The sequence below is a fragment of the Thalia democratica genome, chromosome 8, assembly GCF_965202585.1.
Source record: "Thalia democratica chromosome 8, ktThaDemo2.hap1.1, whole genome shotgun sequence".
Lineage (NCBI taxonomy): Eukaryota > Metazoa > Chordata > Thaliacea > Salpida > Salpidae > Thalia > Thalia democratica.
This window is the reverse complement of record NC_139172.1, coordinates 19,864,553-19,890,371: the sequence shown is the minus strand read 5'-3', so window position 1 is coordinate 19,890,371 and position 25,819 is coordinate 19,864,553. Positions and strand designations below refer to the sequence as shown.

General features: G+C 24.6%; 4 protein-coding genes across 4 annotated transcripts; 3 read left to right on the top strand and 1 right to left on the bottom strand.

The window, feature by feature from the left end:
• The first annotated feature begins 1,564 nt into the window (after nt 1-1,564).
• On the top strand, nt 1,565-4,630 carry LOC145842103 (putative protein-lysine deacylase ABHD14B). The gene is made up of 2 exons (XM_082949484.1): nt 1,565-1,684; nt 3,571-4,630. The coding sequence occupies exons 1-2, from the start codon at nt 1,597-1,599 to the stop codon at nt 4,209-4,211; spliced, it is 729 nt and encodes a 242-aa protein (XP_082805610.1). The 5' UTR covers nt 1,565-1,596; the 3' UTR covers nt 4,212-4,630.
• A 216-nt stretch (nt 4,631-4,846) lies between these two features.
• Nucleotides 4,847-10,811, top strand: LOC145842237 (cilia- and flagella-associated protein 300-like). The gene is made up of 7 exons (XM_082949656.1): nt 4,847-4,956; nt 7,236-7,317; nt 7,398-7,467; nt 7,523-7,686; nt 8,261-8,433; nt 9,732-9,798; nt 10,459-10,811. Exons 1-7 carry the CDS (start codon nt 4,859-4,861, stop codon nt 10,582-10,584), a joined length of 780 nt encoding a protein of 259 aa, XP_082805782.1. The 5' UTR covers nt 4,847-4,858; the 3' UTR covers nt 10,585-10,811.
• A 6,720-nt stretch (nt 10,812-17,531) lies between these two features.
• Nucleotides 17,532-23,247, top strand: LOC145842970 (F-box only protein 24-like). Its single transcript, XM_082950442.1, has 13 exons — nt 17,532-17,588; nt 17,812-17,916; nt 18,131-18,323; nt 18,486-18,657; nt 18,740-18,815; nt 19,100-19,218; nt 19,363-19,531; nt 19,988-20,132; nt 20,247-20,359; nt 20,682-20,851; nt 21,549-21,681; nt 22,156-22,302; nt 22,954-23,247. Exons 1-13 carry the CDS (start codon nt 17,532-17,534, stop codon nt 23,245-23,247), a joined length of 1,893 nt encoding a protein of 630 aa, XP_082806568.1.
• On the bottom strand, nt 22,759-25,095 carry LOC145842204 (uncharacterized). Its single transcript, XM_082949615.1, has 3 exons — nt 25,008-25,095; nt 24,313-24,423; nt 22,759-23,784 (listed from the first exon to the last, which is right to left on the bottom strand). The coding sequence occupies exons 1-3, from the start codon at nt 25,029-25,031 to the stop codon at nt 23,635-23,637; spliced, it is 285 nt and encodes a 94-aa protein (XP_082805741.1). The 5' UTR covers nt 25,032-25,095; the 3' UTR covers nt 22,759-23,634.
• Nucleotides 25,096-25,819: the final 724 nt, after the last annotated feature.

Sequence of the window (25,819 nt, the reverse complement as noted above, 5' to 3'; positions counted from 1 at the left end):
TTAAATTTACAGATTAAAAAAACGTAACAACTTTTTGTTTAATCTAAACTAAAAATTTAATATTTAAAAAGCAAGACTAATCTTTATGATAATTTTTGTCTAAATTGAATATATTGTTTATTGAACGACAATAAAGGAGCGCTCAAGATATTTGGCCCTATGACCTGGTGCACGACAAAACCTTTCGATTATCGAGTTGTACACCATTCGGATGCCTTTTAACGTCATGTCCAGGACAAGATTTGAATATAAAATAAAATTTGTAAGTTTCGTTAATTTTTTGAAAAACTTAGCTGTTTTAAAAAGAATAAATAATAAAATGGTTAGTTAAATTTTTAGGATAAAAAATTTGATGTTTTTTATTAAATTTAACTAAAAATGTCATATCTACAAAGCAAGAGGAATCATCTGAGATTTTTTAGTCTAAGTTGAATAAAAAATTAATAGCTGCATTAGATTTTTAAAAAAATTGCTCGGTTTATACATAATTAAAATCAAAAAAATTAGTTGAACTATAAGGTTTATGAAACATAACAAACTTTTGATGTTTTGTTTAATCTAAACCAAAAATGTCATACAAAAGAAAATGTATAGTTTAAGATGTTTTTTGTCTAAATTGAATAAGAATTGTAAGCCCACTAACTTTCTAAGACATTTTGTTGATTTGTATAGAGAAAAAAGAAAGTTAGTTAAACATTTAGGTTAAAAAAAATTGATGTTTTTATTTTATATAAACCAAAAGTTTCAGATCTACAAAGCAAAAAAAATTGTTTAAGATATTTTTTGTCTAAATTGAACAAGAATTGTAAGCTCCATTACAATTCTACGAAAACGTGTTTATGGCGTATATGTGTTCAAAAACGCGAATATCTTATTTTTAATGTCTGTTAAACTTCAGCTTACTAAAACTGTGTGACTTGGTGGTAAAGATGCTAGAAATATTTCAAAATATACTTCTGGTTTTTTTTTATTTCTTTAATATAGGATGGTTGGTACTAACTTTAAATTTTGAGAAAAAAAACATAACACGCCTGTCTAAACAGCTAGAATTTATGAAGTTTATGCTTGGTGTGTTTGCATATAGGTCTTTATGACGAAAGTATAATACTGCAACATGCTGTAAGATTAATTTAATTATTCTGTACATTTACAAACAACTATGATGTACCTTGAAAAATAATAAGTTTTATATGTTGTTTAATATTTTTTAGAGGTTGACGAAGTATAGTCCTAAATAATTTTTAGCTATAACATTTTTTGAAAAGCTATGAAATTACTGATTTACAAAATTTTACAAATACGATAAAAACTAATTTATGTTTTAGCTTAGTTAATATATATATTTTTTGATATCAAAACGAAAAAATCTGCTTTACTTTATAACAACACAGTTGTTGCAAAAACCTACATAGATTGTTATATGTCTATTTAATCTGGCCTACTGTTTAGAAAATAATGCAACACTGGCTAGATACTTGAATTGAATTATAGCTAGTTTCATAATTCAAATTTTAAGTCAAACTGACAGAGTACAAGTTTGAAATTGTCAATAGTTAAATATTAACTACAGATACTTGCAAAAAAAAAGGAAATTCAATGACATCGAGATATCTTCAAGGCAGCTTTTTATTTATTATAAGTATTCTTGGTTATTGGAAACTTTCAACTTTCTATTCAATTCAAGGTAAGTTTTTTGCTAGAGAATTAAAAACATATGAATAAGTTGGTATTGTTTTCAGGTTTATTTATTTTAAGCTTTTTACATCTTAGTTTAGTATCAAACACATTATGATTATTTAATGGTAAGTTAATTTTTTTATTTATAACTTTGAAGCTTACATGATAAAGATCTGTAATTATAAAAGGTTTTCAACAAATAAATTAAAAAATTGTCTACTTTTTTGTGCAAATAAGTGTTTTGTATTAAAAACATCTTTACTTATAATAATATTTTTAGATTCAATAAAGATTAGTATGCATATATTACTATTCAAAAATTTAAATTTAAGCATTTGTTATCTAAAGATCCTAGCAGATTAACACACTTCATCGGATCTCTGTAAAAAATAAATACTGTAAGGAAAGAATAAAAGCAAAAGTAGGTATAAACATGTGTCCATTAAAAATAAAAATAATTGCTATAAATAAATAAATAATGGTTAATAATTGATAAAATACTTAATGTTAAATCCAACTGTTATAAATCTGGATAACATTTGTAATTATTAAGTCTAAATTAAATAAATTAAAGTGTAGTTAATACTAAATAATATAACAGATCATAATATAAACTACTTACATTAAATGAAGGAAATACTATTTATAAATATTTACTGGTTACTAATCATTCAAAAAAGTATTTAGTAATTAGGTCACAATATTAAGCTGTTATATATTAACATTAGGACAAGCTAGTTAACTTATACTACAAATTTAGATAATTTATTCTTTATGTTTTGAAAAAGTAGTAGAGTGCTTTAATTTAAAAAGGTGATATGTAATCTATTGCGAATAAAAAAGTAAAACAACAAACATTTATTACTGAACTAATAAATTAAACAATAGTGAAGGCAATAAAAGCTACAGAAACTAAGTATAATATTTATTTTTTATTTATTGAATGTTTATAATGGTTAAATTTAAATTATAACAAAATTAAATTTTAATACAATTAGAAATCAGATTGAATTTAAATTTAAAAAGTTTAAAAAACAAAGCACAATTAAAAGCTTTTTAATAGTTTGATTTTTGTGCTTCGTTTTTAAAAATTTAAAAATTTAAGTTCAATCAGCTTTTTAATTTTATGTAACTTTAATTTTGTTATAATTAAAATTTAACCATTATAAATATTCACTAAATAAAAGATGTACATTATACCAAGTTTCTGTAGCTTTTATTGTCTTAACTGTTATTTAATTTATTAATTCAGTTATTAATGTTTGTTGTTTTACATTTTAATTCACAATAGATTACATATTACCTTTTTAAATAGCGCTCTACTACTTTTTCCAAATATAAAGAATAAATTATCTAACTTTTTAGTATAAGTTAACTTGCCTGGCCTTATTTTAATATATAACAGCTTAATATTGTGATGTAATTATGAAACACTTTTTTGAATGATTAGTAACCAGTAAATATTTAGAATAAGTACTTCCTTCATTTTATGTAAGTAGTTTATATTATGATTTGTTATTTTATTTACTATTAATACATTAATTTATATTTAGACTTAATAATTACAAATATTATATAGTTTAAAAAAGTCGGATTTTACATTAAGTATTTAACCTATTATTAACTATTAACTCTAAAAATCTGTAGAAATTGTTTAATTTTAATATAATAAGCACATTTATACACCTACTTAAGCTTCTATTCTTCATTACAGTATTTGTATTTTTTACAGAACCCACTTGAAGTGTGTTAATTCGTTAACACACAGAAACGTATGTTGGTACAATAAAGGAAGATTGCTGTATAATTTGTTTTTGTTTATTAAATTACTTATTTTTAATATATTTCTTTATTATTAATTAGTTGTAGTTTTACCATTAAATTAATTTACAGAAATGGAGTCGAAGTCAGCAATAAATGATGAGTATGCAGCTACTGTGGAGTATGAAGAGAAATTTATAGATGTTTTTAACAAAAAAATATTTGTAACAAATTTAAAAGACAGAGATAGTACTAAAAGAACAGCTATTTTGTTGCATGGTATGAAATTTACATCGCAAACATGGAAGACTATTGACACTTATGTTGAGCTTGAAAAAGCAGGGTTTAAGGTTTATGCTATTGACTTACCAGGATATGGAAAATCTGAACCACTTGGAAGCACTAAAAAAGAGGATATTTTAAAAGAAGTTTTTAAAAAACTTGGCATTGCAAATGCAATTGTTTTAAGTCCTTCTATGAGTGGTATGTTTTCTATACCTTTTGTTCTGGATAATCCAGAGTTAGTATCTGGTTTTGTTCCTGTTGCACCTGTTATTGAACAACAGTACAATAAAAATCAGTTTTCTGCTTGTAGTGTGCCTTCATTAATTGTTTACGGAGAAAATGACAAATTTGCATTGGATAAGAACAAGTTACTTGTGAACATTCAGCCATCAGAAATAAAAATGATTCCAAATGCTGGGCATCCATGCTATCTTGATGACCCTAAACTTTTTCACAAATTTTTTATTGATTTTTTTAAAATACATTAAATACTTCATACTATAATCACTCCAATGAAAATTAAATAGATGTTATTTTTTTAGATCTTTTAAATCCACTTTTTTAGCTAGTTACTCCATTTTGTTACTACAATGCCTTCTATACTTAATTATTAATAGTTTAAATCATTTTTGTGTGTTACTGCAATATAAGTGTTGTTTTGAACTGCTTTTTATAGGTTTTCAAAAAGTAAGCTAATTTGTTTAAGTTTTTTTCACTACTGTTCTAAAGCCAAACCATTTATACAACTAAGTAAAGTTTATTACTGTGTATGTATTGTACTAACTTGAAAACTTTAAATTAAAATGTGCCTTCTGTTTTAATATTATATTTTGCTCTTATTTACAATATAATACTGTTTCACAGTTTCTATTTAAGTTGATGCATTTTATTATAATATTTAAATATTATTAACTGTAAGCAACAAAAAAGTTACATATTTTATTAAATTATTAAGTTTTTGATATACTTTTTTTTTGCTGTTTAGTAAATTATACATAATTAACAATCTGATACACTAAATAATAACATGGTTTTGTATAAAGGAAACAGTTTTGAGAAGTCATTATGTACAGTAATTAGTTCTAGATAGACTTAAAAAAAATTATATATTTATTTAGAAATTTATAAAAATACAATGGATAGTAAAACAGATGATTCATATCAATTTCATTTCCTTGACAGAACTATTCAATCATTAAAAGATAAAAAGTTGCAAGAAAACTTACATAAATGGTAAATAATTTTTCTATTTAAATATTTAATTTTGTTTGAATAACATTTTATTCAACTGATGATCTTGTTTGATTTAGTTCAAACGAGTGAAACATTGTTTTGTTAATAAGATTTTAAAATAGGAATTAAAAATAGTTCTAATAAATAATAAATGTGAATATGATTACACTTTTTAATTAGAGTTTTTAGGTACAAAAACAAGTTTTACTAGTTGGATTTTTTAGTTTTTTTTAGTTTATTGTGAATTTTATTGTAATTTAAAGTTTAGATTAATTAGGAGCTTAGTGGTCAAGGGATCTTGTATGAAAGCTTTATGTCTATATTTATAGAATATATATTCAAAATATAAATTTAAGCGGTTGTTGACAAAAGATCCTAGCAAAACAAGTTCACTGGAATATATAATAATAACAAATTATACAGTATCGTTCACGTTTCTGGATTCATGTTCATGTTAACGGATTAACTTACTTCAACGGAGCTCATTAAAAATAAAAATAATTGCTATAGATTTAATTGGTTAATGGAAATAAAATACTAGATGTTAAATCCGACTGTTATAAAACTATATAATATTTGTATTTATTAAGTCTAAATTAAATAAATTTAAGTAAAAATACAATGGAGTAATTATTAGATATATTTTTTTCAATGATTAGTAACCAGTAAATATTAAGAATTAGTACTTCCTTCATTTTCATGTAAGTAGTTTATGTTATGATTTGTTATTTAATTTTGTATTTTTACTTAAATTAACTAGTTTAGGCTTAATATTTACAAATATTATTTAGATTTATAACAGTTGGATTTAACATGAAGTATTTTGTCTATTATTAACCATTAACCTATAAAAGTCTACAGAAATTATTTTTACTTAATTATTTATTTACAGTTATTACTATATTTAAGTACATTATTACTAAAGCCGGTTTATGGGCCGGCTTGGTTAGACCTAAACAGCAGTTTATTGCGAATAAATCAGCTTGATGAGTCCTATTGAGGACAGAATCAGGTTGCAGAAGGTCACAGGGAATACTGTTGGTGGTCAATGGTCATACTGTGTAGTCTAGTGCATTTTGTTTTTTTGTACTGTTTTTTTTTAAATCTGTTAACGTATGACTAAGTAAAAATACTTTTTTTTGTGTTGTTTAAAACAATTAATTCAATAAATAAAAAATTAAAATAATCTAAATAATTTTATTTCGTTATCAGATAAAATAAAAAATTAACCTGAACTTTTCAACTTTAGACTTTTTAACCTGAAAATAGCTTGTAGAAATAAAATTAATTTATCAAATTTTTGTAATTTTCTTAAGTTTACCTTTAATTTTTAAAGCGCAAAAAAGAAGTAATCTTAAACTAGTCAAGAGCATTTACTTTTTTATTGAAACACACTCATGGTATCTTTTCAGTATAAAGTAGTCTTGCTGTTAGTTTAAATAAGTAAGACTACTTAAAGTAAAAAAAATAAATTTACTTTTAAATATATACTATTTTAATAAAATTGAATTTGCTGCAGTATGATTCTTTAAGCTACGTCCCTGGTGAAAAATAATGCGAAGTAAATCATCATTTAGTTTCAATTCTGCATTTGCAGAGTTGGTATAATTTTAATTGATATTTTTTTCAAAAATACATGGCTCTAGACCAGCTTTTTGTAAGGTCTTCCGTGGGCCACAGTTGCTTTAAAATTATTGTAGTAAGTAATATAGAAACACTATTTTAAACAAAAATGTGATAAAATAAGCTATAATAGAGCACTAGTAAAGAGTAATCACTAACTGAAGAGCCTTGTAAAACGTAGATGTTGGCTGTAAGGGCTGTATTTGGCCCGCGGGCCACAGTTTGCTGACCCATGCTCTCTAGACATTTTCAAGATATCTAGCCTTAAAACTAAATCTGATCCACTAGCTAGAAAAAATTTTTGACCCCTAGGCCATATCATATTAATAATAACAATAAATAATAAAAATTATACCCATTGTGTAATTTAAAATTTATTTCTTTAGAAAGTTTAATTTATCTGTGTCTAGTTATACTTTAGTTTAAGCTTTCATAGAGAAGCTAATAATAGTTTTTGTAACAAAAGCCTTGATTACTTATGATCCATTGAGAAAGCTGTAAAGAACCTTTTATTGGCTACATTTTAATATTTAGCAAGTTTTATCTAAAATTATTGTATTTTAATAATTTGTTTAGAATTTTAGGTAAATAAATAATGAGTAGATTTTGATTTGAAGTTTTAAGTCATTAGTAATTAAATTTTATAATACTTTTAGGAATTTGGATACCAGTCTAAAAGTTATGACATTTTCTTTTAATAACGTCTTCCATCCATACAATTTAAGCGGCTTTTCGAAAGTTTGTTTGTCTATCAGCTTATAAATTTAAAAAGTGTTTTTACTTAATCCAATCTTGTTTGTAATCATTAAACTTTATAGGACTTTTTGACGGACACAAACGTTTTGAAGAACATCAGTGCGTTCATAACAAGTTTATGGAACAAAGAAAGTAAGTTAAAATTTATAAAGAAATTACATTGCTTTGAAAAAAAAATATTTTGCAGTCTCACTTGATCAAGTCAAGACCGAAAAGATCTATTGTTCTGTAACCTCCATGAATTTTTTCGATCGATTGAAAGATGATGGGGTTGTTAGATCAGGCGGATCCATCTGTAAATGTTTTGATGAAACTTTTGAAGGTATACTTATTCAGGATGAACTCAGAAAGGTTGTTTGCTAATTTGATTAGAATATTTTTATGTTTACGGTTTTAACTAAACTTATCACAACATATTGGTCTTTATTCTCCATCAGTAGTATTTTATTAAAGTGCGCAACTATTTGAATTCTGAAAGCTTAAATTCTGACCAATCAAAATTTAATAACTCTGAGTTATTGTTAGTTATCTTTTTAAATAAACTTCCAAAAATGTTTTACCATTGTAATCTTACAATTTAACCTCTAGAGTAATTTTTTACTTCTATAATTTTAACTTATGTTTTAAGATATGGCTAAAATAAGTTTCAAAACTTACTAAAATGTAGTATTTTCAAGTGAATCCTAATTTTCTGCTATTATAAATAAATATATTTTTTGAATTTTTAGTCTCAGTAATCTTTTTATTAAGATCTATAAGAGCATTTTATATTTCAATTATATGTATATATTTTACATTTTGAGTTGCGTCCCTTTAAGCATTTTTCATGAATTGTCATATTGCCATTTTTTGGATATTTTTTGACTTTTGGTTCCTTTCGTTTTATCAGATGGTTTTTTGGATAAATTCTCACTAATTTTTACAGATGATTTTGTCAGAAGATTGTATAAACTTTGAAAGCTTCAGTGATGATGACCGTAATGAACTTATGTTTAAACTTTTTAAAGCTTTTGTTATTGGAGGCCCTATTTGCCAGTATGAGGACAATGTACAACCTTACCTTGACATTACAAAGTCTTTTTATAAAGATCTTGTCAGGTTCGATTATTAATATTAAAATGTATATTAAAACATTTGCTTTGCCTTGATTAAAATAAAAAAAGTTTCTGTTAACTAATTATTTATACTTAAAATGTTGTTTACTTTTACAGATTTTTCTAACTTTCTTTTAAAGACAGTACATTTTTATACGATGTTGTAATGTGATAACTACTTTAAATTTTTTTCTTAACTATAACTACTTCAGTTGAACTTACGACTTTAAAACATTTTATTTACAGAACTTGTATATTTTTAAAAATGAAGTTTAAATTCTACAAATGAGTTCAAATTTCAGTTGTTTAATCATATAGATATGTAGTGGATTATCTTTTATGACAAACCTTTTCCCTACGAAACTTAAATTTGGTTGTTTTGTAGATATTTAAATGAAAAAAAAATATTGAGATTTTAAAAACGCTTGTATCATCATCAAGTCATTAAAAATATTTAAATATAGGCTATTTTTCACTTTAGTTACGTCAAATAGACTTAAAAATTATTGAGTAAAACACTTTTATTAACTAACTTTATTTCAATAAAGCACTTTTAGAATAAAATTAAAGAGTTATTTAAGTTTTTTAGTTAGATTTAACACTTTTTTTTATATAAAATTTTGGTCAATCAGTACTTAGTCAAGTTTTATCTTTTTGCATGTTCGTTTTTTATTGTTACACTTGACTTGTATAATGAGTAAGTAAAATTGAAATTTTTTAGTAATGAAGTTGATATTTAATAAAAGTTTTTTGTCAGTTTTCGTTTTTGCAATAATCTTTTATACCAGCAACTCTTAACCTGGGGTAAATTTACCCAAGGGGATAAATTCCCTTGTTGTAGGGGTTGAATTTTCTCCCAATCAAATAAAAAAGTTTAAACGGTAAAAAAATATGTATAATTAATTATCTCTTAAAGTTTCAGAACTATCCTGAAATTTAGCAGTTAGTTCATCTTAAATATTTTTGAAGAAATTAATGTAGAGCATTTTTTAATTTTGGTAATAAGTCTTTTTTTGGTTTTTATTTAATGTTTTTCTTTAGAAATTTGGTCATTAAAAATTTGTTTTTATTTAAATACAATCCCAGCATTCAAGATTTTTAAATTAATGACATTAAATATCACATTAAATGTAACAGAATTTATTTGTTACTTTCGTTTAAATTTTGTTTACTGAAAAAATAAACACTACACTGTATAGTATATTGGGTGTAAATTTAGTAATTACCTTCCATAAATGAGTAAAATATTAAACAAAGTTAAAGAACCACTGTTTTATATCAGTAAATAATTTTTGCTTTTAGTGTACAAAAGAAACCTGGAACTGATGAAGTTCAGGTTGTTTCTCATGCTTTTCAGTTCTTTGTTCAGGTAATTTTGTAAATGTATTTTATTTTTAAAACTATTACACATAGTCTTTCACGTTTTTTTATTTAATTACTATCATTAAGTATTAATAATCTTAATATAACTTTCAATCAACTTTAAGTCCCAATTTTTACGATTATATTTTATTTGAGTAAAATAACTGTTGTTTTTTATTAGAAAATTTTTGTACGCATTTTCTGTAAGTGTTACTGTAGTTTAATTTGTATTCGCCGTTATTTTTTTTCTAAAGTAAATAAAGATCGTATCAAAAGTTTTAATAAACAATAACTGTTTTTGACAATTTTGTGTTCTTACACATTGTTTTGCTTTTTTGTTTTAAAAGCTTTTAAAGTCATATGTTTAATTTAGTGTTATAGTATAAGTAAAGTCTCAAATCGACTTAAATGCTAACAGCTATCAGTTAGTATTAGATATATTTTTTATGACTCAATTGTTTATGAAATAATAACATCCTTTAAAATTTGAGACATGTTGTTTAAAATTTTCAGTAAACTAAGCTTTAACTAATTCTTCATTGTTTTTAATAGATGCTTAACTTTAGTTTATAAATTTTTAGTTCACTTTGTATTTCACCAGAAGACGTTTTTTGAATCAATCTTTTTTAATCTGAGTAAAAAATAAATAATATTAAACTGTTTTTAGAATGAAAAAGGAAAAACAATATTTCCCTCATCAGAGCATGAACAGACTTTTGCAATGCTAATAGTTGATCCTGTTAAAAGACATGTGAAATTTGTTTACAACCATTGGGGTAATGGTGTTTGGTAGTTATTGTTTTTGATAAAAAGTTCAATTTCACTGTGTTTAATTTTATTCATTGCACTTGTTGGTTCGTTTTGTTACCTATTTGTACACTAAACACTGTAATTTTTGTATAATGTTTAAATAAATACGTTATTTTTTAGTTTAGGCTTCAGATTTATCTACTGTTAGTTCCCTTGTATACTATTTACAGATGTACTTAGCATAGTAAAGTCTTAAACACTTTTTTTTTTGGTTGTTCAATGTTTAAAAAAAAATGATTTACAAATTTGTGTGTTTTGTTTAAAAGTGCTGTTAACATTGTGAATCATCGTTCACAAAAGTAATGTTTTAGCTTTATTGATAATACTTGAAATATCTTTAATAGTTGTCATCTTTATAAAAAAAGGCATAAGTTTAAAAGTTTGAAGTTTTGTTACTCACAATTATATCACGTTGCTAAATATTTAGTTTTACTAAATAAATCAATAAACATTTTATTTAAAATATTTATTTGTAATCCAATAATAAACAAGTTTTGTCCTGTATTTCTAAATTTAAATAAGTCTTTTCTAAATAACTTACACCTGTCTTAAATTTCAGCGTTGTTACAAAAAAATTATCAATAGTGATCATTATTTTTAATGGTATGACTTTAGCGAGAAATATAGCAAACCAATGTAGCAATGCGTGAATCAGTTTTATAAGCTTAGTTGTACATATTGAGTTCCTAACGTTAAACTTGAATTAAAGTAGCTTTTTAAATGAACAAACTTAAGTTTTGATATTAGTTTTTCCGTACAAACACTTTTATGTTAGTTTGAATTTTGAAATCTAGGAGTTTAGCTAACGCACAAAACACTTACTTTTTTTTCCAAGTCTTATAACAAAAGTTTTTACTTGAACTATGTATCTATGTTGTTTAAATGTTTTAAATAGTTTTGCAGCTCATGAAATAAGGATATAAACAAACAAAATTAATTTTTAGAGTTATTTAAAAAAAAATATTCGTTATGAAACTGAATGTATAATAATTTTACAATGGTAGTCGTGGGTTTCTTCTTCTTTGCGACAGAAATAAATCTGCTTCTCTCCGAACAAAAGTTAAACTTTTGAGACAACATAGACTTAAAATTTAATATTTTTGTAATAAAATTAAATTTAAAGTAAAAACATTAATATTTAAAATGTGAGGTTTTCTACTACCTTGTGACGTGACAATCGGGAATTTTATTTATGAACAGAGACCCACGTAAAGTTTTTTAAAATTTGGAAAAAAAACTCTGATAACACAAAAATGTTCTTCCTATCTTCATATTTTTGTAAACTTCTGAAATGGATCATCCTTATTATTAGTTTTTATTTCCTTAGGTGCATGTATCATAATAATAACGTTAACTATAAAATTTCTAAATAAATTGTACTTTATTCAAGTTAAACTGCACCTGTTAAACGGTATAATGATGAAACTGATATCATAAACTCTTGAAATTACATAAAAATCTCTTAGTAAACAATGTTTGCTGAACTTTGTTAATAACAAAGCAAAAATATCCAGACTATGAAGTAAATAAAAAAAACAATTGTTTGCTTCTTATTATTAAATACGCAAAAAGTAAGACCGTTCTTAAAATTTAGACAATATCATGTGAATCTCCAAAAAGTAATTAAACTTGGGAAATTAAAGCGTAATTAGTATTATTTAAGCTAACCTGAATTGCTTTGAATTTTTAAGGTATATTTTATCTTTTTGGTTAGTACTGTGTTAATACTTAACGACTTTACTGTCAATACGATAGTTAATTATATAAAGATTTAGTATAATAAGGTAGTTTTTAACGCTTTACTTTAAGAAAAAAGGTAATAAAAATATTACAATTTCAAAAAGAAAAAATAATTTAGTTAATAAAATATTCATAATAAGACTAAAAAACTACAGTATTGTTAGGTATTTAATCAGGTATGATTACCTTTTAAAAACTTTAGTAATTGTTGTAAAATGTTAAAATTTTTTTGAATACATTTTGTTATTTTTTAAGTTGAATGTTAATAAACGTTGTAAATTTTATAAACTACTTTTAATAATTTAAAGAGGTGTATTATTTTGGTTGATGTTGATAATGCATAAAGGGAAACTTTTGCAAGAAGGATCACTTATACACTAAGAAACTATTGCACGGGTTAAAATTTAATTTTATTTTTTTACTATTACTGTTACCCCTTACCCTTAGTTGGTTTTTATTTTTCTTACTGATAGTATTTTGATTTTAATTTTTTATTTAATTTTAAATTTTTTTCACTATTACTGTTGCCCCTTTTCCTTGGTTGGTAATTTGGTTCTAATATTTTTTTTTTTACTGTTGCTCTAACCCTTATCCGTGATCGATAGTTATTGTTTTTTTTTAATTCTCGAGCGAATTTGACCTTTCGTGTAAAAGTGTCTTTGTGCATATTTTACCCGTTCCCTTAAAGTTTTTAGTAAAAAATATTTATAATTTAACATATGCAAAACCTTAAATAACTACCTAACATTTTTTAAACTCATTACTAGCACGGAATGCTTATGAAGTTAGTTAAAAAGCTAGCGACTAAAATTTTAAGTTAAAAAACTAGAACAAGCCATCTAAGAATAAAAGTCTAAAATACAAGGTTTTTTGATAAAATAAACTATGACAAAAATAATTAACAATAGTAAAGTGTATAAAAGTATATGTTCCTAAATTGTTGTTTTAGAAAGGAAGAACAGTACTTAAAATTAATTAAAACTGATTTTACTAATGTAACAATTTATAAAAAATACTTTAGATCGGCTTTAAATTATAAGAAAAAACACTTTTATCATTTGGTTTTTTAATATAATTCTTTAATAATAAGTTAGTTTTAAATTTAAACTAAACTTGTTTAACTTTGTACTCGAAGACCTTTTAATAATCAATAATTACTATACCGTTCGTTTAAAGAGATACATTTATGATACGTTGTAAATTTTTTGTGCTAACAAGAGTTTTTTAATAGTTAAACTAAATTTTTTTAGAGAAAGCTTGAAATGTTTGAATTTAACTGTAGACACATTTTATTTAAGAAAAAACATCTACTGCACTCTATTAAGATTATTTTTTGCTCATATTAATAGTTTATAGCTTTTAAGTACACAATACTGAAAAAAATAGTAATAAAAGAAACTATTTTTTATTACTAACTTGTTGTGCAAGTGCCATCAGAACAAAAAAGTCTTTACTTTTAAAGTTAAAACTGAGTTTTAGTATACCTAAACTAGTTTTAGATAAGTTTGAAATTTTAGAGAAAATTTATTCACAAAATTTACAAGCTTCAAGTTAAAAATAAATTAGATTAAATGATGATTACTTATTAAATATAAACTATTTTAAAAGTCTAGTTTAAAAAGTTAAATTTCAATAAACTGTATAAAATTAATGCGATTTTTTAAGTACTAGTTTAACAAATCTAAACTTTGTAAAAACACTTCAAAAAGAGAATTAAGCTTTATTGCATAAATCTAATAGTATTTTAACTTATTTGTATACAATTTTTATTTGCTAATAATCAATTTGAAACAAAAGCTACGTTCTAAGTTATATAAAGTGTTACTGCTTAAAAAGTCAATATACTTATAAAAACTAAAAAAAATTATTGTAAACTTAGCAACTAATAATTTTAAAGGATAAACAAAACACTTTTCATTTCAACCTGTCATCAAAATAAAAAAATATAGTACAATACAAAACTTTTAAGCATTTTTCAAAAAACGATATTCTAAAAATATTTCAAATTTGTGCATAAGTTTTATATAACTTAAAATTTTTTTTGAAGATCTGTAAAAATCATAAAATGTTTCGTTACACATTTCAAGTTTTTTAAATTTTGCATTAATTGTTTCAACAGCCTACTATTTATAAAAAGTATAGCATCATACGCTTTTGTCATACTTACGTTCTTTCATTACTAAATAAACCAAACTACTATATGTAATTAAAAATCAAGTTCACCAAAAACTATGTAGTAATATGTATTAAACTACAAAAATAAATTATCTTTTTGTTTGTTTCAGATGAAAATAATGATAGCTTCAATGTCTTTTTTTTCTTTAAAATAGGTTTTTTAACCTTATTTATGCTTGCAGGAAAAAGATAGTTAACTTAAAATAACTGTTAAGTCTAATTTAGATTTAACTTTACAAAACTCCAAAAAAGCTCAATAAATAAATTTAAAGATAACCTTACTCAAGTTTTTTATAAACCTTGTACAGGAGTAACAAATAAATCAAAGTTTTAGAAAGCTAAAATACACATTATAAACAATTGATTTTTATTATTTGCAGTGTTGACGAAGCATTTAAAAAAATTGTTTTGAAAATATTTTTAATATTTCTAATGAAGAAACTAAGCAAAAAATTTAGAAAACTTACAGTTTAGATAATTTTTCATAATTTTATTAGTTATATAACGATGACTTCTACACTTCGTCTCATTTTTATTCTGTGTTTTCCATAGAGTTTGTTTTAGTTATATTTTTGTTTTGACATCATAGCCAGATTCGTTAAAAAAGGGCAAGAAAAGAGTAAAAGTAAAAATACTTATAGCTAATTAGTGTTTTTATTTTTGTATTTTTTTATACATTTTTTATATTCTTTAAGTTGTATTGCGTTAGGAAACTTAACCTTTTGAGATCAGACGAGCAAAAGCTGTATGAAATTCGATACAGCTTTATAGATAAATTTGCTACTACTGACTTGTTATGCTACTTGATAGACTTAAAAAGCTGTAAAAAAAATATTTGTAATAACTTACACGTACATAAGCACGAAAATTCAAATAGGGTTGTGCGAAACATATATTACAGTACACTACCGCTTAAGTACGCACTTTTTTTGGTACGCATCACGCCTTAAGTACGCACTTATCCAGAAAGACAAAGTAAAGGATGTTATACTAGAACTTCAAGAAATTCCAGTTTTTTTGCCTAAATTTTCAATCATCAAGTTTTTCCAGACTATTTTATGTTTCCAGGTAGAATGGCCAACCTGCTGAGTTAGCCTGATACTTTCACAACTTTTAAACTAGGGTGAGTAATCCTGAGTAGGCCAAGTCGCCTGAGAATGTGACAGTTCTGTTATTAAATGTTAAAAAACTAAATACTTATGTAGTGGCTGCAGAAAAGTAAAAAGAATAATGATATTTGAGCTGTAATGCTATTAAATAAATAAATCTAGATGACAAAGTTAAAAAAACCTACATATACAAAATAGTTAAGTCATAATTTACTTTAAATGTACATACATTGATGTTTTGAAAATGTTTGGTAAACACAAAGTAGTTTGGTACTTTGCCTCTAACAAAACAAAATGTAGCTTAATATTTTTTTTAAATCATTGACTGACATTGACTTTCTATATTTAATGTATGTAATAATTATGTAGAAGCTTTTTATAGAAAAAATAAATCATTTTAAAATCTATTAAAAAAATTTGCAAATTAGAATTATGTTTTAAATGTTATTTAAAATAAATGACTTGTTTATTTGGCTTAATTATTTGGTGGCTAGTTGTAAGAAAGAAAACAAACAACTAAATTTCATATTATACTATATCGTCAAAAAGTACGCACTACCCGTGCTAAGTACGCACTTTTTGGTCGGGTTCAATTTGCGTACATAAGCGGTAGTGTACTGTAATTATATGATGTTCCTAAAAAAACACTTTGATAACTTTTTGAATAATGTTGAAATTGCTACATATTTTGTGAACTTGTCTTATTATTCTAGTTTTTTCATTAGCAAAACGTATTAGTGTTATAAAATTGAAAGTAATGTAAATAAATAAGGTACTAAGTATCTTAGATACGTTTAAGCATTTGCAAATTAATAGTTCTACTTTAAAGTAAAAACAAAACTTATTATTAGTATCATTTCAATAAAATGTCCAGTCTTTAAAATCAAACAGTTGGAAACAAGTGTAGCAAGTATAACTTTTTTCTATATGATAAAATTCTTAAAAAAAATAATTGTGTCTATTTTAAAATGTTATGGTAACAAAAAAAGTAGATTTGATAATTTTTTAAGTTTTGATTTACCAAAAATATTTATTTGAATAAATTAACTTGATCCGGAACTTTGTTAAAAAAAGATGAGCATTCCAGACAAAAAAGTTAGTGAAAAATATAAATAAGTTTTAAACTTTGAAATACGTTTTTAAACAGCTTTCGTTTCTTTAAGTGTAAAATTGTTTTTACAAAAAAAAACAACATTTTCATACATAAAGTTTTAACTTTCATTTTAAAGCTAAAAATTAGTTATGTAATTAATATTAACAAATATTATTCTAAAGGAATGTTAACTTCTATTTTTAGACTTTTTAAGTTTGAAGATAATTTCAGCTCAGAATTTATTATTTTTTCGAATAATTTTAATTACATACTTTAAAAAGTATATATATACAGTAGAACTATAAAGTTAAAATACTTTTGATCACTCGTAAATATAATAATAGATCATACTATAAAACAATTTAGCAACGCTATTCTAAAATAGTAAATTGTAAATACTTAAAGGTGCATAAATTAGCATCTTAAATTTTTTAAAGGCATATTTTATTTAGAATGTTATTCTTAAACTACTTTAAGTAGTTACTATAGTTGCTGCAATTTTTAAAAATTATGACGTACTAAAAGTTGTTTAATTTCTGAACGCATTTTATTAAAGTTACAAAATGTCAACGCAAAATTGAAAGTTTGTTTTAACTTAAGTGAGCAAATTCTAATACAAGATAGATAAGGAGTATTCTTGTATAAGTACAATGTATAACTCAGTGAGTACCTAGTTGTTTTATGATTAAATTTACTAAAAATTATTTTTAACGGTTTAAAAGTTTAATGTTATACTTGTAAATTTTATTGTAAAATTTTTGGTAAACTAAACTTTATACTTACTATAACATAATTAAAACAAAACAGACAAATATGGTATTAAGAAGTCGAAATCTTCGCAAAAGAAAGTCTATCAGTTCACAAACCGAAGTAAGAATATTAAAAAACAATATCTTAAGTGTTTTAGATTTGTTAAAAAGTTAATAAAACTATTTAATATATAATGTAAGCATGTAGAACAATATATTGAAAATAGTTTATACCAGAGAATTATAGTAAGAACATAATTAGTAGTGTATAATCAAAGTTGTTGTGACTTAAAATGATCCATTAGTGGTTAAAAAGTTATAAACTCAAAGTCAAACTACTACAGAAATTCGGAACTAGTCAAACAAAGCCAAATTTTAGTTCAAAAAGTATAAGATTGAATGAAAAAGTCCAAATAAAAATTGAAATACTGGATCTACCAGAAGAAATTGTAAGTTAATATTACACTAAAGATTATTTTATAAAAAAATTAAGTTATTACATTTGATTTGTTTTCAAACGCTTTAAGTAAAAACTAGATTTTAAGATTTTAGTTGTAAGCAACTAAAATGAAAACTAACTAATCAAATTCACTTTAAGCAAAAAAAAAAGAAAACAAAAAAAACTAAATGTGAATCGATTTGTTATAAATGGTTTTATTTTAGCTGAGTAAAATCGCATCTTTTTTGGATGCAAAAGCAATTGGAAACCTAAGTGCGAGCTGTCATACCTTCAACTACATTATCAATGAAAACCTGTTTTGGAAGTATTTATTCAAAAACAAGTTTTCGCATTGGAACAAACATCCAACCTATTTTCTTCATAAGGGCAACTGGAAAAGGCAATATGCTGTCAATCGTGAGTTTTGTTAAACTGTTTGTGTTAATTGTAATGACGTTTTTCAAAAAATAACTTAAAAGTATATTTCAATTACGAAAGCTAACAAAGTTTAGCTACAACCAAATACTAAACTTTTAATAAAAATTAACAAAAAAAATTTATGAACATATTTTTAACTAGATACGAAAAGCATTCAGTACCAAATGATTGGCAGCGGTGCCGCCAAAAGAGCGGCTTCGTTGATCAGCGAAGTCTCAACAGCGTACGGCATCAAGAAGATATGCTGCAGCAGGGATCACGTGTTCGCATTAGACATGGCAAGCTCCTTGCACGTCTTCAAGTCCAAGTTCAAGTTTGTTGATTTTTTTCAATATATTTAATGCAGTTTTAGTCATTTTTCATTAAAAAAACCATAAATGTTGATGTTACAGCAGGTTTGAAGCTGTGGCAGCAGAGCAGACGTTCGAAAAAGTCGAATGGCACAAAGAATTTGCACGTTACGTGGTTGATGTAAGTAGTTTTTTAAGTCTTATTTAAAGGCTAGAAATATTCAGTTTAAGTTTTTATTGATAGCTTTTAAAACATTTTAAAACTTTCATTGCTTCAAAAATTTTTAGGTGATTCATAGTTTAATTTATTCGTTACTTTTAGTCATAAAAGTATTTTATACTCTAAAAAACAAACAAAAGTAAAAAGAAAGATAAAAAAAATTAATAATAAAATAATGACTCAAAAAACTTAGTTTTTCAAACTGTTTGATTTCATGTTTTAAAGCAAACTTTTCAACTTTGCAGGTTACAACTGATCCACGTAGTGACAACCACTACCGAAGGTATGTGTATGTTCTCACTCAAAGCGAATCGATGAGAAAAAGGCTGCAATCACAAGCTTTAACTGGACTGGATGGAAATAAGTAAGAAAAACAATATTACTTATAAAAATTACAAAATTGGTGTTGTTTATTTTTTTTCCTTAGTATGTTTTGTAATAAAAAAATAACAAGGAGATTTAGTAAAATTTAAAAAATGACAGCTTTTATACTATAAACCAAACACAGGCTTGTCGATATTCCATTTTCCGGAGACAAAATCGACGTGTTTGACGAACGGACCTGCAGAAGAGTGTTCAATATGACGTTTGACCCTGAGATGCGATTCATCAGCATGCGTTTGGCTACTATAACTTCGCATCAGAAAACCCTCTACATACTTACTGATAGTGGAAAAGTGAGTGAAAATCTCAATAAACCTTAAAATTTAAAAAAATAGTTTTTAAGTATTTTCAAGAAAGTATTTAAACGTGTTAATTTATGATTATAATTGATTCAACTAGTTTTATTAGATTACTTAACCTTTTTTTATCATCGTCCCATTAATTTTTAAATTTTCATACAAGGTTTTAACTTTTTATCAAATATACTCAGATGATACTAAATTACAGTCATGCTTGAAAAAACATTTTATTCTATTACAAACTTAATGCATTTCATTAATAGTATTAGAATAGTCTAATATAAAACACGATATCAGCTAAAATGATCTGAATAGTAGCAATTTGCTTAGTTTTATAAAATTTAACTATATTCCTTGATTTGAAATACTTAAATGCATAAGTAACAACAAATAACTTTAGTTAAATTTTTTTTAGTTAAGTACTATGAATACTAGTACTAACTTTTTTAGGTGTACACCTTAAAGCTAATGGAAGCATCTCTTTTAAATCTTGGTTCAGAAGGAATGCAAGTAACTTTAAAGTCTGTAAGCAAACACATCGGCGAGAAAATATGTAAAATCGAGTCTAGTGTTGGAATTGCCAGTTTGATAACTCGTAAGTTTTTTCCATGACATAATTATTATAAAAGCTTGTGGAAGTTTATCAGCAGCTATTTATCAGCAGTTATAGTAGATTATAGTCGTAATATTAAAAAAAAATATTAAACAGAAAGTGGAAGACTTTTTGTAACAGTTCACAAAACAAAAGAGTTTACTGACCTTTTTGGCCGAGACGCTGTTCCTAAAGTACTTTTGCCAAAGCAAATTCCACACATAGGAAAGGTTTTTATTTATTCATATAAGTAACTTGTAGAACAAAATAAATTAAAAAAGTTTAAGCTAAAGTAAGCAATAGAGTAGAAATGTTACCTTAATAGTTTAGTAAATATAGTAACACTTTAAGCTGTGGTTTTGAATATTTTTCAACAAAATGTATGAATAAAAGCTTAAATCTAAGTACTATTTCCAAGTCAACAGTTTAAATTTTATGTCTTTAAGAGTATATTATATATCTTTTTATATAAAATTTGAGGTAACGACTTGTAGAAATTGAAAAAAAAATTGTCAACTAAACTTCTTTACAATTAACGGAAATTTCTTTTAGGTTGTTTCTTGCGCGGTTGGTGAGAGGCACATCGGTTTTATTGACGAATACAACCGAGTGTTTTTGGTTGGTAGCAACCGGTATGGACAGTTGGGTACTGGTGACAGGGAAGACCGTCACACCCCAGTTCAGGTTCTCAATAACTCGAAAGTGCGGATTATTTACTGCGGGTATGAGATTTTTAATTACTCCTATAAATACTATCCTAAATGTAACTTTATCAAGCAAATTTTATTTATACAAAAGGTTAATTTAAAACTATTTGCTATTTTGATAAAACCATATTTAAAAGCTTTAACTTCTTTATTAATTAGTTTTGATTTGTAAACAATTTTTTTTGTTATGTTGTGTCGTATTACTTTTTTAAATTTTTTTATTAGCGTTTGTCTTTAATATTTGTCTTTAAGCGTTGGTCCAATAACATAAAATTTACTTAAAGTACTAGATAAGCAAAATGATAAATTGAACAAATATTGATGAGCTTGTTTAAGGAATTGAAATTGTTTTTAATATAAGGTTAAATTTTAAAGGCTAATAATGAACAAAAGTTACAAACTAGTTTTTCTTACAAAATAAGCTAAAAAAACTGTCACACGAATATTTAAAGTTAGCAGAGTAATAACTATTTTCTAAACTCAAATATAATCATTTAACTTTAGCTAAGTGGTTTTTTACGTACGCTGATATCAATAAAAAATTCTACCACTATTAAAAAAAAATATAACTTTTTTATTGCAATCACAGGTACATTGATATATTTCTGTATAAAAAATAATTAAAATTAAGTATGTTATGAAATTTTTTTGAATCTTAGTTTAATTCTTCATACATTAATTCTTGATAACGTAACAATTTTTTTTTTGTTAGCTTGAACCATAGTTTGGCAATAGTCGAACAAAAAAATGGATGCTGCGAAGTTTGGGGGTCAGGGAGTGGTAACTATGGGAGGTTACCAGGACAACCACGAGGATGCCTTGAGTTTAAAAAACTAAAGATTAAAGTTATTTTTTTATAATTTGTTGAAGCTAAATGAAACTGAAACCTGCTTTTGTAGTTTAAGCTACTTTAAAATGTTTTCAAAAAAATAAGATATTAAAATTAAACTGAAAATGTTAATTACAATTAAAATATTATTATTTAGTAGCTTGTTGTCTAGCTCGAAAACAAAACAAAGCTGTCATACGAAAAAGCTACGAAAAAATGAAGGAGAATACATTGATGTATCTAAATTACACTAAAAACTTAAATTGTATATTATATTAATAACTTGCTTTTTTTCGTTAGTTTTTGTTTGAACTTTATTAAGTTTTTAGAATACATGAGATAACTTGTGCTTTATAACAAATGCTTTCTAAACATCAACTTCTAATGATGTTGTTGTGTGTAAATATATTTAAACTTCGAAATTTAAAAACATAACTACTAAACTTATTTCGTTTTACAACATCATTACAATTGTTTTAAACTTTTTTAGGTACCTTGGTCTGTTAGACAAATTGTAGCACACAAGGAGTCAATATTTTTCCTCAACTGTTTCGATCCAATTGATCAGATGGTGTATAAAACGCGCGAAAGTACTGCTGACTATTATTCAGAATGGCTCAGTTTAAAATCTCAGCAGGTTTTTATTTGTCAATATTTCTATTATGAGTACTTAGAAATATATTTCACTTATGAAAATAATTTAAAAATTTAAAGTAAAAAATATTTCTGGAAAAATTGTATAAGTTAGTTATAAGCTAAGGCTTAAATTATAAAACTAATAAATAATAAGCATAAATAAAATTATGTAACTTTTTTGTACTAGATATATTAAACAGATATTTGAGACATGATTCATTCAAAAACATTTTTATTAGCAACAAAAGTAATTATTAAGTGTTAGCTAAAATCGATTTTACTTGTTTCTTAAATAAAAAAATTTTGAATGAATCATGTCTCAAATTTCTGTTTAATAAATTGAATTTAAAAAATACGCATACTTTTTTTTATTATATCTACTTTTTAAGTAAAGCCTGTTTTTCAGTTTTTAATTTTTTAATTCTCATATTACAAAAAAAAAGTCTGTTTTCAAGAAATATTTTTTGTAAAATATTTGTTAGATTTAAAGCATAGAAAAGCCCTTAAAGTTTTGTTTTGATTAAAAATAGAGAAAAATAAATTTAAGATTTTTTTTTCAATAAAATTTTAACTACATAAAAAAAGCTCTTAATTAAACAACTAAATTGAGTTTGTAACTATGTTTTGTTATAAAAAGTTAAAAATAAAACAGGAGCTTTTGATTGAGCTAAGAAAAACAACCGTACTTGCACAAAAAATGAAAATAATTGATGCAATGATGGCTAACGTTAAAAAAGAAATCGAAAGATCAGATAAAAAAACGACCGAATTACCGACACAGTTATCCGCAGTTTCTGGTGACCAGGGCAAAAGCTCGAAGGCTAAAAAAGTTGAACACCTGAGCAGTTTCAAACTTTTGATGGATGCGCTGAGCATGGTAAAAATGGGAGTTGAAAGACTAGAACTCGATCACAAAATTTTATTAGAAAGCATCACCAGCAAGTAGTTAGAGCCAGTTATAACACCACCATTTTGTTACAAAATTGCTCTGAATGACTTCTGAAGGCTGAGTGTTGACGTTCATTGGAATGGTTCAACACATATGTAAACACAAAATGGAGTATTATGATGCTGTAGATAATAAAACAAAAACAAAAATTCTTGCATTAAAAAAATTTATATACGGAAAATCTATACGACTCATTAAGTTTAGCAATGAAATTCATTTTAAACTAAAAATTAGTATAAATTGAAAATAAGTTTATAGTTCTCAGAACAAAAATAAAGCAGTAGAGAGACGTTGTCAAACTAGGCTTAGTCAAAAACATTAAATAAAAGAAATATAAAATAGGTAATTTAAGGAGTTTTACTTTCATATAAAAAATGTTTTAATTTATTTTTTTCTGCGTTTCTTCTTTCTTTTTCTTCCTTTTTTCTTCCCACCTTTATCTGGCCATTTAAATCCTCTTTTTTCAAGACATTCAGCAGCATCATGACAAATGTATTGAGCATTTAACATAGCTGCTGGACTTAATATGTCAACCTGTGTAAAAAATTAACATTACTTTCGGATATTTTTACAGTTTGTACATATTAGGTGCATAACAACTCAATCTAGTAATAAATTTTAAAAGTCTAAGCTTTTTCGAAGTATATAATTTTTTCAATGTTAAAAGCTAAAATTTTTAAATACTCTAATAACACGTCTAAAAAAATTAAATGTTTTGGTTAAGAATATATGACCGATTATTATTGAGTTTTAGATTTTTTTAAAATATATGTTTGATTAGTAATAAATATTTTTATTACTTATATGTTATCTTAAATTATAAGTGATAATATTTTCAGTGGAAAATAAGGAAATCCATATATATATATATAAAATTTTTTTTAGGTTGTTTTTGTTTGAAAAATACCAAGATTATAAATAATTCTACTCTAAAAATAGTACTTCAACTATTAATTAAACCAATTACCATAACAAATTACATTTTTAAAGGTTAAACAGTTGATAAACTTTGTAAAAAACTTATGTTAACTGCTTTTATCTAGCATAGTAACAATGACTTACTTCTACTTTCTTTTTTACAGTTGAAGGGTCACGAGTTTTGGATTTTGCCCTCTTTTTTTTTCTTCCTTTGGTTTTTGGTCCTCTTTTCAATTTAGCACTTTTTGTTGGTCTCTGTTTTTTTTAAACAATCATACTTTTTAAATTAGAAATGATGTAAAAGTTAAAAAAAACATGGAAATATTTTATATATTACTTGAAAAGCCCTATTCTTTTCTATCACATAGTATTAAATTTTACTAAATACAATAACTTTTTTATAATAGCTTAGCAATTAAATTTAAAACATGATTTCAAAATATCTAGATAAAAAAACCCATCTAGTACATTTTTTTTTAATTAGTTGATTTAAAACTTTTTTTTAATATAAAAATAGCTATAGATTGAAATATTTTTGTAAGGGATAACATTTTCTTTAATTTTTTTATACCACGATTTAAACTAGACAAATCATCAATAAGTTTAACAATTAACAAACTTTACTTATACTAGTTTTAAATTAAACTCCAAAAAAAGTAATAATGATTTAACAAATTAAACTTAATGACGAATTCATACTATCTCGAGTTAATTTAATTTTTAATTATAAGCATATAAATTTGAAAATATTTCGAAATTTACTGTTTATACAAAAACAAAAAAAATCTAGAATAAAAAGCATTAATAATTAAAAAAAAAAATGTAAAACAAAACATTACCTTTTTACCAACGTCTTTATTCATAACAAGGTTTCCTTAAAATTTTGATCACAAACTCTAAAACTATTAGCTTAGTTGCGAATACGACTGTAGGTCACAATAAAACATGTTGTTTTTTACTGCTAGTTTCCTTTTGTGCTCAAACCGTGTTTACTAAAGAAAAGTTTTCTTTCAAATACGTCCACTCGAAATAGGTACATGATGATGATGTTTGTGTCACTACAGAAACAAATCGCTTTCTTATTGTGTTTGTTTTTGTAGGTGCAGCACGGATTATCTGCTCAACTCACCGTGGGTTGAGTATATACTATTGTTTTGAAAACACGTGATCGGTAAATTTTTGTATAAAGAAATTTAAATAAACAAAAGTCTTAAATACAATAAAAAAATTCTTAAAAAATAATAAACTAAAAAGCTTCTTATTTACATGAACTTGTAAACTAAACAACAGTTTATATATTTAAAAAATCCTAAATTTAAAAGTTTAGGAGCCAAAAACTACAGTTTTTTTCGGGAAAAAGTCGATATTAAGTTTAAATTGATGTTCTCGTTAATAAAACATTAAATTATTAAGTACTGAATTCTATAAGGGTTATAAGAACTGTTAAAATGAAAAATTTACTACTTTCCAACATGCATAAAATAAAAATGTTCGTACTATATACAAAATTAAATATTCTATCTTACGCTGATGTAAGTAAAGGTTGGTTTAATTTATGCAGTTTATATACTATCTCGTACTTTTCTATTTTAAAAAAAAAACTATACTTAATTTTTTTAAATATATATTATGCCTACGGCAAACAAACTGA

What these genes read in the sequence shown, in the direction of transcription:
- LOC145842237 (XM_082949656.1), top strand. Translation starts at nt 4,859, where the DNA reads ATGGATAGTAAAACAGATGATTCATATCAATTTCATTTCCTTGACAGA. An exon ending in ATTTAAGCGGCTTTTCGAAA is followed by an intron (nt 7,318 to 7,397) that starts GTTTGTTTGTCT and finishes TAAACTTTATAG; the next exon opens with GACTTTTTGACGGACACAAA. An exon ending in TTTTATAAAGATCTTGTCAG is followed by an intron (nt 8,434 to 9,731) that starts GTTCGATTATTA and finishes TTTTGCTTTTAG; the next exon opens with TGTACAAAAGAAACCTGGAA.
- LOC145842204 (XM_082949615.1), bottom strand. Translation starts at nt 25,031, where the DNA reads ATGAATAAAGACGTTGGTAAAAAG. An exon ending in ATAAAGACGTTGGTAAAAAG is followed by an intron (nt 24,424 to 25,007) that starts GTAATGTTTTGT and finishes TAAAAAAAACAG; the next exon opens with AGACCAACAAAAAGTGCTAA. An exon ending in CTGTAAAAAAGAAAGTAGAA is followed by an intron (nt 23,785 to 24,312) that starts GTAAGTCATTGT and finishes TTTTTTACACAG; the next exon opens with GTTGACATATTAAGTCCAGC.
- LOC145842103 (XM_082949484.1), top strand. Translation starts at nt 1,597, where the DNA reads ATGACATCGAGATATCTTCAAGGCAGCTTTTTATTTATTATAAGTATT. An exon ending in AACTTTCTATTCAATTCAAG is followed by an intron (nt 1,685 to 3,570) that starts GTAAGTTTTTTG and finishes ATTAATTTACAG; the next exon opens with AAATGGAGTCGAAGTCAGCA.
- LOC145842970 (XM_082950442.1), top strand. Translation starts at nt 17,532, where the DNA reads ATGGTATTAAGAAGTCGAAATCTTCGCAAAAGAAAGTCTATCAGTTCA. An exon ending in GTCTTCAAGTCCAAGTTCAA is followed by an intron (nt 18,658 to 18,739) that starts GTTTGTTGATTT and finishes ATGTTACAGCAG; the next exon opens with GTTTGAAGCTGTGGCAGCAG. An exon ending in TTGCACGTTACGTGGTTGAT is followed by an intron (nt 18,816 to 19,099) that starts GTAAGTAGTTTT and finishes TCAACTTTGCAG; the next exon opens with GTTACAACTGATCCACGTAG.